Below are 16,276 nucleotides of genomic sequence, written 5' to 3' on the forward strand. Positions count from 1 at the left end.
TAGTATTACCCCATTTTAAAGATGAGAAAAACTGGTAATTTAACAATTATTTTAATTTCACAGAATAAAATTTGTAGTGTGTTCTACAACAAATTCTGGGAATGTTTTCAGTTTTCTTACTCCGTGGGTCCATGGTTGTGATTACTCCTGTTGTTGGCTGCTGTTTGTTGCATTCTCATGGTTTACCAGGTGCTGCTCCTGACACTGCACGTGTGGCATCTGCATGTCTTATCAGTTTCATTCCTGAGGTTCAGAGCTGTTATTCCCATTATCTTTATTTTACAGATGAGGAAACTGGTAATTAAGAGAGATTAAATGAATTTTACCTTGACAAATGGCTAATTGGCTTTGAATACAAGACTTCCAAGTCTGTACCAAGTTTACTATGCTGGACTTTAAAAAGTAGTTAAATCCAGTTGTTTTCCACTTTTGTTACTGAGTGTCCATGCAGGGTAAGTAAGTAATGCATTTTACGCCTGTCGTTTCTCCCTGCAGGGCAAACTTAGTCATTCAGTGTGAAAACTGGTGGAACTTAGCCAAGCAGTTTGCAAGCCGAAGCCCACCTCTGAATTTCTTGTCCAGCCCTGTGCAGAGGACGCTGATGAAGGCGCTTGTCTTGGGAGGGTTTGCACACATGGACACAGAAACCAAGCAGCAGTACTGGACAGAGGTAATGGCCCCCCTTATCTGCATGGCATCTCTGCATCACCCATGAAGTGAAAGTGAAATTTGCTCAGTTGTGTCTGACTCTTTACAACCCCATGGACTATACAGTCCATGGAATTCTCCAGGCCAGAATACCGGAGTGGGTAGCCATTCCCTTCTCCAAGGGATCTTCCCAACCCAGGGATCAAACCCAGGTCTCCCGCATTGCAGGTGGATTCTTTTCCAGCTGTGCTACCAGGGAAGCCCTGGTGTCTCAGTGTCCCCAGGGAAGCCATGTCACCTGTGGGGGTTCTGAAATAGCCCTGTTTCCAAATAAGGTCGTGTTCTGAGGTGCTAGGGGTTCAGACGTCAGCATTTCCATTTGGGGGGATGTAATTCAACCCATGGGCTTCCCAGGTGGTGCAGTGGTAAAGAATCCAGCTGCTGATGTAGGAGACCTATGTTTGATCCCTGGGTTGGAACAATCCCCTGGAGGAGGAAATGGCAACCCACCCCAGTATTCTTGCCTGGTCCATTCCATGAACAGAGGAACCTGGCGGGCTACAGTTTATGAGACTGCAAAGAGTTGGACACATGACTGAACACAGCATGAATGCAGTTCAACCCATAGCAGCCACCCTGGACACACTGTCTTATATAAGAAGGTTTCAACTGGCACTGAGAATTAGCAGTCTGTCATCTCTGTGATTGGATGCTCTCAGTGCTTGAGAAAGGGCATAAGAACAGAAATAGGCAATGGACTTTAGAACTGGATCAAAAACCAGCCCAGTCCCGTTTCTATTTAAATTTATTGTCGTACGTGCAGCTTTAAATAGTATTAAGACATCCTCTTCGTGATTACTCATATTTACTTGTACCCACAGCGGGCCTCAGTATCTGGAGTTATGGTCTGTGCCAAGAGGAGTTGGTAAGGAAAGAGACAGACTCAGAGCTTATTGGTCTTCACCCATAACAGAGGTTGGCAACTGCAGCCCGCAGGCCAAATCTGGCTGCTGTCTGAGTTTATAAATAAAGTTTTATTGAAATACAGTCACGCTTAATCAGTTACATCTTCTCCTTGGCTACTTCTACACTGCAGTGAAATCATAATTGAGTAGTTGGACCAGAGATAGTGTGTCCTATGAAGTCTAAAATATCTACACTCTGAACCTTTATAAAGGATCTTTTTTTTTCCCCCTAATGGAAAAGAGATGAGAATAGTAACAGAATTCTGTGAATGGCATTGAGGAAGTCATGTTTTTTTCTTTTTCTTCTCAAATTACTGAAGGAAGGAAGATGATCGCATGCACTTACATGCTTTTTCATAAACAGTAACTTCTTTATTTCAGTTTTACTGGGATGTGATTGACATAGATCACTGTATAACTTTAAGGTTTGTGGCATAGTGGTTTAACTTACATATGTTGTGAAGTGCAGTGCTACAGTAAGTTTAGTTAGCATCCATCATCTCATGGGTACCGAAAAAGAAGAAGCAATTAAAGAACATTTATTTTCTTGTGATGACAACTCCTGAGATTGCCTCTCTTAACCTTCCCACATCTCCTACAGCAGCGGTTAACTGTAGTCGCATCATGTATGGTATACAAGAGGGGCCTGAACATGTGACCCTGTACCTGGGGACACATGCCCACAATCTCCAGGGTGACCTCCTCCCAGACTCTGCACACAGGGTCATACCTCCACAGTCTCCAGGGTGACCCCTCCCAGACCCTGCACCTGAAGTCACATGTCCATAGTCTCCAGGGTGACTCCCTCCAGACCCTGTACCTGGGGTCACATGTCCACCATCTCCAGGATGACCTCCTCCCAGACTCTGCACGCAGGGTCACATATTCACAATCTCCAGGGTGACCCCTCCCAGACCCTTCCCAGTGCTTCCTCATCCTGTAACGGGAAGTTTGTGCCTTTGTTCCTCCCTCCATAAATGAATGGCATGATTTTCTTGTTCTTATGGCCAAGTAATATTCCATTGTGTGTATGTACGTCACCTTCTTTCCCTATTTGTCTGTCAGTGGACAGACGGTTGCTGCCAAAGATGATTGCTGCCTCATCTTGGCTGTTGTAAATGGTGCTGCTGTGAACATCGGGTGCATGTATCTTTTTGAATTAGTGTTTCTTTTTTTCAGATAAATACCCAAGGTGGAATGACTGGATCATGTGCTAATTCTAATTTTAATTTTTTGAGGAACCACCATACTGTTTCCATAGTGGCTGCACCAACTCGAGTTCCCACTGACAGTGCATGGAGGTTCCCTTTCCTCCACATCCTCACCGGCACTTGTTTCTTGTCTTTCTGAGGATGGCCACTCTGACAGGTGTGAGGTATTTCACAGAGTTTTGACTTGGTTTTCCTGTTGCCTCATCATGTGAGCACCTTTCCATGTGCTGCTGGGTGATTTGTTTGACAGAAGTTAGGATCACCTTTGTTTTCTGCGCTTTTGCCTCCAACAATTAGAAATGTTATGGAAAGTGAATATTTGTCCAAATTGAAAAAACTTGGGAGTCATATGTTTAGAAAACCCATGCTTTATTTTCTAGGTTCTTCAGCCACTTCAGCAGCGGTTCTTGAGAGTGATAAACCAGGAGAACTTCCCACAGACATGCCAGCAGGAGGAGGTGAAGCAGGAGATCACGGCCACGCTGGAGGCCCTGTGCGGCATTGCTGAAGCCACCCAGGTGGACAACGTGGCCATCCTTTTTAACTTTCTTATGGACTTCCTTACCAATTGCATTGGGTTGATGGAAGTTTACAAAAACACGCCAGAGACAGTCAACCTCATTATAGAAGTTTTTGTTGAAGTTGCGCATAAGCAGATATGCTATCTTGGAGAGGTGAGTCTTTGGTCCCTTCCAGATCAGAGCTCCTGAGAGCTGTGTAACAGGGTAACAGATACTTCACACTGAGTGAACGTTATTTGAAATAATATTCTTGTGCCCCCAAAGCATCGTTCAAAAAAACTATTTTCAAAAATTCAGAGTTCAGAGGATGGTTCATTGAATGAATGTAAATTCTTGCCCTGAAAATGTTAATGATCAGTCATTTCTTTTGACTAGTGTTTTACTCCTTATTCAAATGAAGACTATTTGATAAAACAGTTGGATTATGGTAAAAAATTGTAACCAAGTTCTCTGTGGTGGAACTCTAGGACTTAGAATCTGAGATGGTGATTTGTGTCTTTGTTTTGTTATCAGATGAATGTTTAGACAGACTAAGTTCTTTTATATTCAGTCAGCAAAGATGTTCCCGATTTGTGTTTTGTTGTTGTTGCTGTTAGATCAAAGTGGTGGTTTAGTCGCTCAGTCATGTCTGACTCTGCCACCCCACGGGCTGTAGCCTGCCAGGCTCCACTGTCCGTGGGATTCTCCAAGCAAGAATACTGGAGTGGGTTGCCATTTCCTTCTCCATTAGATCAAAGGAAACTGCTCAAAAGTGAGGTTTCATTCTGTAAATGGTGTTAAGTGTCATCACAGGTACATTGTTCAGTGGTTAGGCTAGGGCTGTTTATTCTAATCTTTGGTACTCTGTGCTTCTGCAAGTTAAACCATTTTCAAAATAAAGCTTGTCATACAAGAAGTTGAAGTAGTAAAGCAGTTCTGTTGCCAAAATCATATTGTCTTCTCATGTGTAATATCAAATGCACACAAAGTGTCAAATGTTATGTTAGAATACTACTAGTACTTTAAATGCAACTGTAATCTTATGCTTTTCCATTTTTTTTAATGCTTTAATATAGTTTAAAACAAGTGTTAGAGCAACTGTCAGAATTTAGAGTAAATTTATTATATCCAAATTTAAATATTCTTTGATATTTATGTTTGTTTCCCAGCCAGGTTCTCCCCAGTAGCATAACTTCTGCCTGCTTTTTTCCAGTCCAAAGCCATGAACTTGTATGAAGCCTGCCTCACTCTGCTGCAAGTGTATTCAAAGAATAACTTGGGGCGGCAGAGAATTGATGTCACGGCCGAGGAGGAGCAGTACCAGGACCTTCTCCTCATCATGGAGCTTCTGACCAACCTTCTGTCCAAAGAGTTCATAGATTTCAGTGACACAGGTAATGTGTGTGAGGCTTTGGTGTGGCCTCCCCGGGAAGCTCCGTTCACACGGTAGGCAGAGTTGGTCTCTGTGGCTGTGGGGGCGGGGTGGAGGCCCAGCGCCCCGTGTGCCAGGCTCTCCTCTTCCAGGGACGTCAGTGCTGGTGTCTGCCCTTCACAAGGTTCCGGTTGGTGCCAGGCATGCTCCTATCCAGCAGCTTGAGGCTGGCACCACTGCTCACTCACGTGAGGGAGGAGGACACAGCACAGAGAGGCTGTGCCACTTGCGCAGAGGTTCACAGCTAGCAGGGCTGGTGCTCACATCCCCACATGGGATTCCAGAGCCATTGTCTTCAGAGTTAGTTTTATTGACTCTCTCCTCTGTGTCCTCTGAGGTATGCCTAGGGAACCTGAGCCCTTGGTCAGTGCGTCTTGGGAGCCACTGAAGTTGGGTGCTGGCACACCACTCTGTGAAACCCTACACTGGGGCCTCCCCACCAGCAGGACCTGGGGGAAGTCTGTTAGCTGTACTGGGCCTCCCTCACTGTAGAGGGGGTGTGATAGTCAGTGCCTGTCCAGTCAGGTGGGTTAACGATGAGCTGCAAGGTACTCCTGATACCTGTTCTTGTCACTTACGGTCTTGTCACCTCCGCTGTCACAGGCCAGTGCGTCTGGGTGATTCGACCTCATGGGTACTGCTGTCTCCTCAGAAACCTCCCACACCCTGGGCTCAGCACACCTGACACTGGACACTGTTCTTTGCACTGGTCACTTTCCTGTCCACTCGCCAGTGGTTTCTGGCAGTCTGCCCTGTGTCAGGGCCCTGAGATGACGGGCCTTCACTGCCCACTGTCTCCAGGCCTGGCTGCTCACGCGGGTGTTGGTCTTGGGGTTCCTGATTCCTTCAGGCTGGCACTGCGTCACCTTTCCTAGATCAGGTGACCCTGTAACACCTCACGCTGTCCTGACCTTTCCCTCGAAGGGTGTGTATGACACGACTTGCTGAGGTTCGAGCACTGTGCCCATTAGTGTGTGGACTTCTGAGGGGAGTGTGGACCATAGTACGTGAGCCCTGAGCCCCGACTGGAGTTGAGAACTGAGATTGGGAGGGACAGAGAGCTTTGTGTGAAGGGCATTCGGAGGGGACAGAAGACCCAAGGCCCCCCCCGCCAGGAGTGAGCCATGGAAAAGAGGTTATGGGTCACTGTGGATGGGCAGGTTTTCAGAATAAAAAAAGGATTAAAATCATAATAACCCGTTAGAAAAGAAATTGAGGCCAAAATGCTCAGGATTGAAAGTACTAAATAAAGTTAAAAAGAATAAAGGTGGGTAGAGTTGAAATCTAGAAGGAAAAAAATGAAGACAGTTAAAGTACACAATGATAAAGCAGCAGCATTAGCTGATAAAACAGATGGTAAAATTGAATGTTTTTAAGTGATTATTTTAAAAATAAAGATAATAGGTGAGATAAGATAGAAAATATTTTAATATTATGAAATAAAATTAACAACACTGGGTGAGATATCAAAGCACATTTGAAAGTGAGCCTCTGAGCGACGTTCCTGGGGGAGCCGGCGGCTGCAGAGCCAAGTGCCACAGTCCAGGCCCAGAGCCTGTCCCTTGAGCAGGTGTGGGGCGCAGGGAGCCCCACGAGCGGCCCAGGCTTCCTGCCAGTGGGGCCGAGATTCAGCAATGCCCGGCTGTGGATGGTAGGGTCCTCCCAGCTGGAGCTGAGCCTCTGGAGAGAAGGACAGAATTACACTGAAAACCTGATTTTTAAGTAGAGGTAGGGTTTTTTTTTTTAACCCCATTTTTTTTCCCTCCTTGTTGTGAGTGTAATATGCTCATAGTAGAAAAGATGTGAAATATAGAGACGGAAAAATCACCCATCCTTTGACTTAATCCAGAGTCAGCTGTTTCAATTGCTTTTTGTTAATTTCTCTTTGGGTTATTTTGTACAATTTTTTTATGGTCATAGTCCAAATATAATTTTATATTCTGCCTTTTTCATTGTTAGCTTTTCCCTTGTCATTAACACATCTCATGACTTTCTCATGGTTGCATGTTAACCCACCTGTTTTCCTAATATTGAACATTTGAAATACAGTTTCTTAGATGTTTATTATGGGTTTTGGTCCTTCATCCATTTAGGTCTTAAGAGTCTTAGTAATTTATGCCTCATTTTTGGATTAAGAATAATAATTATTTGTCATATTAGCAACTTTTAAAAAAAACCTCTATTTTGTGTAATATTCCAGTGTTTTTCTCCATTCCTTTTCAGCTTAGAAAAATCCCACATACCTAGGAGAAAAATGACTACTGCTATGGAAATAATTTACTCCACAATATGACACGATATTGTGTCAGTGGAGTCAACTTTACTTTTCAAAAAACGTTGATGAAGCATTAGTTTTACTTTCATCGCTGTAGAACGATAATGTCAACACAGAATACCTGCACCCAGTGCTCAGACCCTTAGAGCGAAGCAGGAAAGGAGGACCCGGGTGTCTGTGTCATCCTCCCGTGGATTTGTTTTGTCCTGGGGCGTGACTCCACTTTCACTGTCAGGTGGGAGAGCATATCCATCTGTTGATGTTGCAGCTGTAAGACCGCTTTGTTGTCACATTGCAGATGAAGTGTTCAGAGGCCAGGAGCCTGGGCCAGCAGCGAGCAGATCTGTGTCGGCAGCCGACGTTGTGTTATATGGAGTGAACCTGATCCTGCCCTTGATGTCACAGGACCTCTTGAAGGTACGTGAAGAGAGGAATGGGAACGTTGAAACCATGCGTTCTTGAACATGAAGGTTCAGGATACCGGAACACAAGTGCGTGTCTGATTTAATTAAGGGGCTAGTACCTGTGAAATGTGCCTGAAAACAGCCTGCGTGTTACTATGCTGTGTCCTTCACACCTGTGCCTGCCCCAGCCCTGTGCCCATTGGTCCCTCGGTGCCAGGGAAAGACTGGGTCTTTTAGAGACCGAGTGCTAGTATCTGCTGGCCGCTTGTGTACAGCAGATACAGTAGGTTGTGTGTGTGGTTGTATGTGTAGGTGTGTCCTCTGGTACTTTCCCAGCACATGCCCAGGCTGAGGGGCTGGGCAGCAGGGTACATCCCAGCCGCTCCTGGACAAGCAGATGGAGAGAGCAGGGCTCACTCAGCTGGTCATGCTCCCTGTGTCTCACTGCACTGGGCCTTGTCTCCTCTCACCAGTCTATGTTGAGGGTGTGCTGGTGACAAGGCCTCACACCCCTTCTCTCCCGCCCACCCCAGAACCATCCAGGAGTAGGAGGAAGAGGAAGAGGGGGCTGGGTGCTACACAGAATGGGGGGAAGGGCAGAACCTGAGGAGCGTGTGCTACACAGAAGGTGGGGTGGGGCCGACCCTGAGCAGCATGTGTGTACACACAATCGGGGGGCAGACCCTGAGGGGCGTGTGTGCACACAGAATGGTGGGGGAGGCCCTGAGGGGCGTGTGCATACACAGAATGTGGGGCAGACCCTGAGGGGAGTGTATACACACAATGGGGGGAGACCCTGAGGAGCATGTGCTACACGGAATGTGGGGCAGACCCTGAAGAGTGTGTGTACACAGAATGGGGAGGCAGACCTCGAGGAGCATGTGCTACACAGAGTGGGGGGAGACCCTGAGAAGCGTGTGTACACAGAACGGGAGGCAGACCCTGAGGAGTGTGTGTACACAGAATGGGGACAGAGAGAGACCCTGAGGGGTGTGTACAGTTGAGGGTCAGGGTGAGGGTTGTTAGTTCCCAGCACAAGATCTATTAGTTCCTAACATACTTGCTTTATTGTAACTTTTTTTTACCATCTTGTGTCTTTGTGTTTTCTGTATCCTGTATGTGTTTAAAACAAACGGTTAGAAGCTTGATGCTTAATGTTTTGTTCCACTAATGAAAACAGGTATCATTGAACATCTAAACATTTAATATTTCTTTTTCAGTTTCCAACTCTGTGTAATCAGTACTACAAATTAATCACATTTATCTGTGAGATTTTTCCTGAGAAAATACCACAGCTTCCTGAAGATCTTTTTAAAAGTCTGATGTACTCGCTGGAACTAGGAATGACATCATATCCTTTAAATGCGTGTCATGAGCACTTGGCACTGGGGAAAGAGGGTGCTTGAAGAAGCATTTTCAGGAGTTGTGTTTTTCGTCTTGTTGTTCAGTCTTATTTCTTGAAAAGCAGCGTCTCTTAGGTACAATGATGCTGTGCTTCTTTGTGACTTTGCCTCACCTTGGCCTCCTTTTGCAGATCCCAGGGTCTCTGGTCCCTGGTCCCAGAGTCCTGTCTGACGGAGCCCAGTCAGTGGACGGGCCCTGTTGCTGGCCTCTGATCTTGGTCCTGCTCGGTTGTGTGCATTGCAGTCAGGGCACATGGAAACCCCCAGTCCTGGGCCCCAGACCCGTGCGGGCAGGCTGGGCCACAGTGCGGATCCTCGTCTCTCATCTCCCACAGCAGATTCCCACGTACTCACTTCAGTGCGCTCACTTCTAGAACAGCCGTCCACTGGCTGACACTCTAAGTGTTGTGTTCTGAGTCACAGCTCTCTGTGCTCATTGTTCTTTGACCGTGGTGATCAGAATGAGTTCGGAGGTTTGCCAGCTGTGCCTGGAAGCCTTGACTCCATTAGCTGAGCAGTGTGCAAAAGCCCAGGAGACCGACGCGCCCCTCTTCCTGGCCACGAGGCACTTCCTTAAGGTGAGGTGCTGGGCCTTCCCACCAGCCGGTGCCGACAGCTTTATCCCTGACAAGGCTGTCTTTCTTTCCACTGTGGTTTCTGGAGCTCAGCTTCCTAGCATCCTTGGATACCACTCCTGTGTTGCTTTGTGTTCTTGAAATTCCATGTGGTGACTGTACCAGGAATTCAATAATCAGATAACTTCATTTACCACAGCAAGCAATAACATCTTCACGTTTGTCCTTGGGTTTTTAGAAAACCATTTCTTTTTAGAGTTACTTAATAAACAAGAATAACTACCACCTTCTTTTTCCCTCTTGGAATGGGGAGGCACTGAAGGGTGGTACGGTCGTCCGTGTCTTTATTGAGAGGTGTTCCTGTGTCTTTCAGCTGGTGTTTGATATGCTGGTTTTGCAGAAGCACAGCACGGAGATGACCACCGCGGCCGGCGAGGCCTTCTACACGCTGGTGTGCCTGCACCAGGTACTGGCGTGTCCCTGGGCCTCTCCTGGCTCATGTGGCCGGGGTGGGGGTGTTGGACGGACGGGCCGCTTGTTCTCAGGGACTGGGCCTCCGTGTGTCTGCTCCTTCCTGGAAGCCTTGTTCTCTGTAGCTCGGGCGTTCTCCATGTTTATCTGACAAGCTGTTCATAAGTAGTTACTTTCCCTTCTCCACTGTCATTACCATCCTTTGCTTGATGGCTACCCTAAAACTTGTTCTGAACACTTGTGCTGGAAGACACGGTCTCTGTCCTTGAGGAACTCACAGATGTGCAAGGAAACAAGATACCCAGTTTTGCTTGGGGACCCCGAGGAGTCTGCGCTCAGGAAGCATGGAAAGCCGCAGTGTGTCGTCTCCTAGGACAGGGTGGACAGCTGTGGGCGGTTGGAGCCTGGAGGGCATGTGCAGTGCCCCCTTGACGGGGCGGGCATGCCCATCTTCCACAGCTCCCTGTCCCCCTTCCCAGTGGAGGGGGTGCCTGTGGGTGCAGGGTAGGTACAGAGGCTGTGCATTTGCTGGGCCTAGGACCCAGGGTAGGTTTTGAAGAGCCTCACATGCTACTTAAAGACCACCTTCCTGCAGCACCTGGCTCCAGAGGGCTCAGGGACTCTTCTCACCTCTGCCACATGTGGTGCCCAGCTTAGGGGAGGGGTGCTCCTCCATTACCTGCTTCCTTCCCTCTGCCACCTTCCCTCCACCCCTGGACATAAACCATTACATCTTGGTGGCATTTTAGAAAACACAGGCACATGTCGTAGAAAAGAGGGCAGGGCGTCAGGCTTGGCTGGTCTGGCCCTAGAGCCACTGCCATTCCTGTGACTAGGGAAGTGATGTGTGTGTGTGCGTGCATGTACTTGTGTGTGTGTGTGTGTGTGTGTGTGTGTGTGTGTGTGTGTACACTCAGTCCCTGTGCACAGGCCTGCCTTCCTGGGGGCAGTTAGGCCAGCTCCATGCTGGGGGGTGGGGTGGGGTGTGTGCCTCACCCCTCTTGTCCAGATGGGTTTAGCATCTGGCTTCCCCACTTGGGTTCACGATGCCCCGAGAAACTCAGGAGAAGGAGTAACACCCGCTTTTTTCATGGTGCTTATTTTAGAAAGCTGCCCTGCCTGCGTTCCCTTAACCCGCACCCTGTTGGCCGTGCCAGGCTTTATTGTGGAGGGCGTCACAGGCAGGGAAACCACGCCCACTACCGCCCCACGCCACTGAGCACGGAGCACACCTCCCTTCTGCTGCAGGGGAGGCCGGGCCATGCCCCTCCCCACCCCCCGCCCCGCTCCTGTCTGCACTTGATGCAAGTGCTGTGTCGTTGCTCTGCGGGTAGGATTTCTGCATCGACCTCCAGGAAACCTGGGAGTCAGCTTGAAGACTTAGGGCCCAGGAGTCTACCATAAATCTACCCACCAAGAATATCGTAAAATGCAAAAAAAAAAAAGTGCTTTGAAACAGCAGGGAGAGATAGCGGCACAAGGTAGGTGATCCTTTGGGCTCTGGACGCGGGTTCTTGGGCTCTTTCTTGCTCAAAGCCCTCTGGTCTTGGGTATGTCCTTGCCTCTCTTTGTGGAGAGCTTTTGTCTGTGAAGCAGGGGTGTCAGCTGTGTCTGCCTCACAGGCTTGTTACACAGCAGTGAGTTAGCAGTGGAAAAGCTCAGAGCAGGAAGTGTCAAGGATCAGAAGAGCTGCTGGCCTGCCTTTTGGGCCCTGCAGCCCACTGATTGGTGTTTTGTGTAGCATCTGAGGACGGTCATGCTCTTCTGTACTTACCTTAGGGATGCTCTGCACCCTTCTCTTTTCAACAGGCAGAGTACTCGGAACTAGTGGAAACACTGCTGTCGAGTCAGCAAGACCCAGTCATTTACCAGAGGCTAGCTGATGCCTTCAACAAGCTGACTGCGAGCAGCACACCCCCTGCGCTGGACCGGAAGCAGAAGATGGCCTTCCTGAAGAGTTTAGAAGAGTTTATGGCAAATGTTGGTGGTCTCCTTTGTGTAAAATAAACAACAAAGCTTTATGCTGTACCAGACCCTTCCTGCGAAGTGCACTGAATTGCTGAGAGTTGACTAGAGTCTTGTCCTGTTCATCAATCCCACGGCCGCTCGGACTCTGGAGAGCCTGCCAGCTCGGGGTGTGATGCGGGGAGAGTCATCTCGAATCGGCTTCTGCTGTAGGCGTCAGCCGCCTTGTGGCGTAGGGCTTGTACTTTGTCAAATGAAACTCAGTATGTGTGCAAACACACGTGGGCACCAGGAAGTACATCCCCAGTGCCTTTTCCCTCTTTGACAGAGCATCAGGCGGCCACCAGCGTCCAGTCTTGTCATTACAGACAACTGGATGTCTGCTCGGCCACTGGCCGTTGACGGCACATCACCGAGGAGTTGGTTGAAAGGGTGGACCCCGGGGCCCAACCATGGACCCTTAGAGTTTGTTTGTTGGACCCTGGATTCTTCATTTTAACAAGCTCCTCTCCTCTGCCATCCCGCAGCTTTCAGTCAGTGCGGGAGACACTGAACGCTTCCAGCGATGTGCGCCCCCCCATCCCCGGCCCAGTCTGGTCCTTCTTTGGGAGGGGCAAGTGCTCCAACCAGAGAAGGGTACCAGGGTGGGTGTCTGTGGCCTCCCATTGCCCCCTGTCTGCTGGGTCATGGCAGCCTGACCACTGCAGGTCCTGTGAACCTGCTCTGATGCCTGAACCAGAGGAGGAAAATGTGTGTCTATTTTTGTTCCATAAAAATAACTTTAGGAACTGTAGCCATTTCATTGCCTTAATTTTGAGAAGAAATTACAAAAAGAAGCAGATTGTTTTAGTAAGAAATCAAGTCTTGACGCTTCAGAGTTGGTTTAGGGTGTTGGCTGCTAAACACCAGGGCCCGTTTGATTGTGTTTTCGTGGTTTTGTGGGTGAAATGAAAGGCTCATTCATACCTAGTCTAACTTTCTGAGTACGTTTCTGTTTCTGTCCACCCTCGTGGTCCGTGGCTGTTACTCTGCTCTGAATGGCTTGCTTAAGCAATAACTCTTTTTAAGAATGTGAATTGCTGGTTCATACACGTAAAACGTGGGGATGTCAGAGCAGTAATTACCCTCAGTTCACAGGAGCCATGTGAACTTAAGAGATTAAAAAGTTCACCTTAGATCTCCTTTGATTTTTCTAATCAGGATTTGTGTACTGCTGTCATACTCTCCTGAGCTCTGTGTGCCAGCTCAGATCACAGAAAGGAAAGCGAACTTATGACCAGCAGGCGTGTGACCCCGGCCCTTGTGGGTCAGGACCCACAGCATGGTCACAGAGGATGCGTGTGGTGCAGGGCCCTGTGCTCCGGTCAGTTACGGGCCCCCAGCCTGTGCAGCCACTGCTGGACACAGAGCAAAGCCTCAGCTTTTTGTGGAATGTTCTCTTATTTGATCATGGCTGGTTAACAACTGAGGTGGAGCAGAAACGTCTCAGAAGCTGGTGTCCTCTTCCAGAAGTACACGTGTGACCACCTTCCTGAGATACTTGGGACAGTGCATTTACTTTTAGGGTTCTCTTTCCTTCCCTTAGAGAACTTGAAGTCAGAGGCAACAGGAGTCACTCTGTTTTTATTTGTGTTGTTCTGGTGTTTGAGTGTCCCAGTGCCCTCGGGACCAGCAGTTGTGATCTAAATACATCTCTGTCCCTCTGCCTAAGGGCGCCAAGATGCAGCCGACTGGGCCAGTCGGCTCTGTGACAAGACTGTACTCAAGTTGTTATTTAAAAGAAAGATAAGTGAAAAGGACTGCCTTGGTAAACAACAGGGCATCTGGACAGAGATGTCTTTGCTAAATTTGCCCATATTCTGTCACGATACTGTGTTTTCATTAGGAACCATTCAGCTGAAATGAGAGTTTCTTCAGCTTGGACCAAATGGTACTGAAAGTATCCTAAGACTGTGGGTTAGTGGCAGACTGGAAGGACGGGCCACCACCAAGCCTGGGTGGTTGGAGCCAGGCTCTTTCCGGGAGTTTGTGTGTGTGTTTTCCTGGTTGGATACCTGTTCAGTTTGGGTGCTGTGTTTTACTTTGCTATGTGTGTTGGCTTCCCAGTTTTGGAGGGTTCTGTTATAATGGTCTTGGCTGAGTGGGTGTCAAGAAGAACACTGGCTTAATTCTAGTAAATTGATTTTTACTATTAAAACTGACTTGTCAAAGGAGTTTTAAAAGCAAAAACATTATTTGTGCCCCTTTTTTATACATTCAAGGGACACCGTTGTGTATTTGAGTTCCTACATGAGTGTGTTTATACTTTATCTGGTTCACGGACAGTGTCCTTTCACCTCTGCTGTCAGCTCTTTCTTTCTCCATTTTCTTTTCCTTGGCCCTTCTGTCTCTGGAGGCGCAGCCCCCGCGGACTCTGTGGGAAGGACTGGTCAGCGTGCAGGTCCTGTGTGCAGTCCTGGGTGGCTGGCTGCCTGGGGCATGCCTGACAGCGTCTTTTCAGCACAGTAATTTGGGTCTTCGTGGGCTGGGAGATCATGGCATATTTCCTAACTTCACAGTTTTTTTCAAACTAGTTTTAACAATTTAGCCTTATTTCCTTGAAGACAGTGTTTCTAACTACATTACATAACTCTGTTCAGAGGAAGTGGTTACTACTTTTATTTTTTTTCCTTCACAGCTTGCATTTCAAAACCAAACATCTTTCCCCCAGTCAGCATTACTTAACTTCCCTTACTGTCTTGGGCTGGATTTTCTCTTCTACCAAAAATGTCAAGTCTTTGTATTTCTGATATGACCATATTCTCCATGTCTGTTAATACTTGTAAAAATCCCTCAAGTACTGAAGGAAATGAGTTGTCAATTTCAAGGATTTCAAGTTTGAGCATCTGCAGGGTCTGTTGCACCCTTAAAATGTTATTTTCATAATTTTACCTGTTTCTGTTTGTCACCTCTGCTGTTAGAGGTGGTGTCCTTAGATCTTAGTAATTAGCTGTCTCTGACAATGATTCTTGTTATAAGTTCCTGAATAAAATATTAACTGTTCAGAAGAAGAAACCTCAGTACTTCTTAGGGGTTTTTCATAACCAGAAAATAAGGAACCAATTTGGATCTTGAGTTCTTAATATTATAATTTTCTGTAAATTTCTCTGTAAAACAGCATAGGTGATTTGAGGATATAATAATAATAATGTTTTAAATTATTTTTAAATGTAAGTGGACATTCTCTGACTTGGTAATAACTATGTTCTGAAAACACTGCATCTAAGAATTCTTTAAAAATTGATAATTCTAAAATTTTAAAATATCCAACTTAGGTATATTGCTGAGCTGAAATTAGTTTGAAGTGCTGTAGTTCAAATTGAACTTTAAACATTTTAACTTAGATGTAAGAAATGTGACGTATTCCTGATCAATTATACTGGGAATCCATGCCATTTAGCCAAAGACTGTATTTGGTTCAGGTAAAGATGAAAGCCTAACGATGGGCATCCACTGTGTCCTGCAGAGGACGGATGACGTGATCTGTTTCTTGCCTTCAGCTCTGTGCACATGAGTCTTTGTAAAGGTGGATGCACGGTGGGGGCGAAATGTGGGCCGCATGTCGGCCCCTGCGGCTCTCACCCCAAACCATCTTTGTCCCGCTTGCCCTCTGTGATCTGCCCTTCACCTGGTCCCAGAGTTCCCAGCATTGGAGAGCTTTTGGCCTTGGGTTTTCTTTTCAGTCTGTGTTCTTAGGCTCTCAGCTGTTAGGAGCTGTCAGAATGTACTGATGGCTGACTGTCCCAGCTTGACATTCAGCAGTGCGTCTGCGCTCTATTACCTGAGAGGGGTGTGCCCACAGTGTCTCACGCCGGCCTGCCTGGTGTGGTGTCTTCTACCACGTAAGATGGTGACAGATTGCAAATACTGGTATTGTGATTTCGTTCTCTGTACAAAGGAGAAAGCTCCAGGTAGTGAGCTTTTTGGCTTCATTTCTGGTTTAATGGTCACAAAATGTTAGCACTGCTACCATTCAGCATGTGTAAAATTTTTTAAATTTATAAATATTAAAATTTTAAACTTATACTGACTTTCCAGTTTTTTTAAGAGACCCAGGGATAAGTATACTGTTTAAATATTTACCTCTATTAACATTATTAATAAAGATATAAAGTTGCATTTAATTTTTCAAAAGATGCTATAGTATGATTCTAGGACTTAAATCAAGGCCGTGTATTGAGCCAGTTACAAGCTGAATATCAAATTGATAAAATTTTATTTGTATTTTTTAATTCATAAATGGGAGTTAAAATGTCTTCACTAAATATTTTTATTACATTTTTGTTTTGATCATGTGTGATTTGTTCATGGGAGTTTAGCTAGACTACCATATGAAATTTATGAAATGGTGCTCCTTCATTGACCAGCCAAGCAGAGGATGACTGACC

General features: G+C 46.8%; 1 protein-coding gene across 5 annotated transcripts in view; it reads left to right on the forward strand.

Annotated features, from left to right (window-relative positions):
- XPO4 (exportin 4) overlaps window positions 1-15,912 on the forward strand; it is a 92,519-nt gene extending 76,607 nt beyond the window's left edge. For 4 of the 5 annotated variants that reach the window (XM_059891982.1, XM_059891983.1, XM_059891984.1 and 1 more), the window contains 8 exons: window positions 496-670; window positions 3,205-3,498; window positions 4,538-4,718; window positions 7,330-7,448; window positions 8,656-8,786; window positions 9,299-9,416; window positions 9,787-9,879; window positions 11,694-15,912. In XM_059891982.1, the coding sequence (XP_059747965.1) occupies window positions 496-670; window positions 3,205-3,498; window positions 4,538-4,718; window positions 7,330-7,448; window positions 8,656-8,786; window positions 9,299-9,416; window positions 9,787-9,879; window positions 11,694-11,891 (1,309 nt within the window). In that variant the 3' untranslated portion in view covers window positions 11,892-15,912. The remainder of the gene's footprint in view (window positions 1-495; window positions 671-3,204; window positions 3,499-4,537; window positions 4,719-7,329; window positions 7,449-8,655; window positions 8,787-9,298; window positions 9,417-9,786; window positions 9,880-11,693) is intronic. The other variant, NM_001098889.2, reaches the window with a different exon arrangement.
- Window positions 15,913-16,276: the final 364 nt, after the last annotated feature.

This window comes from Bos taurus, chromosome 12, assembly GCF_002263795.3.
Source record: "Bos taurus isolate L1 Dominette 01449 registration number 42190680 breed Hereford chromosome 12, ARS-UCD2.0, whole genome shotgun sequence".
NCBI lineage: Eukaryota > Metazoa > Chordata > Mammalia > Artiodactyla > Bovidae > Bos > Bos taurus.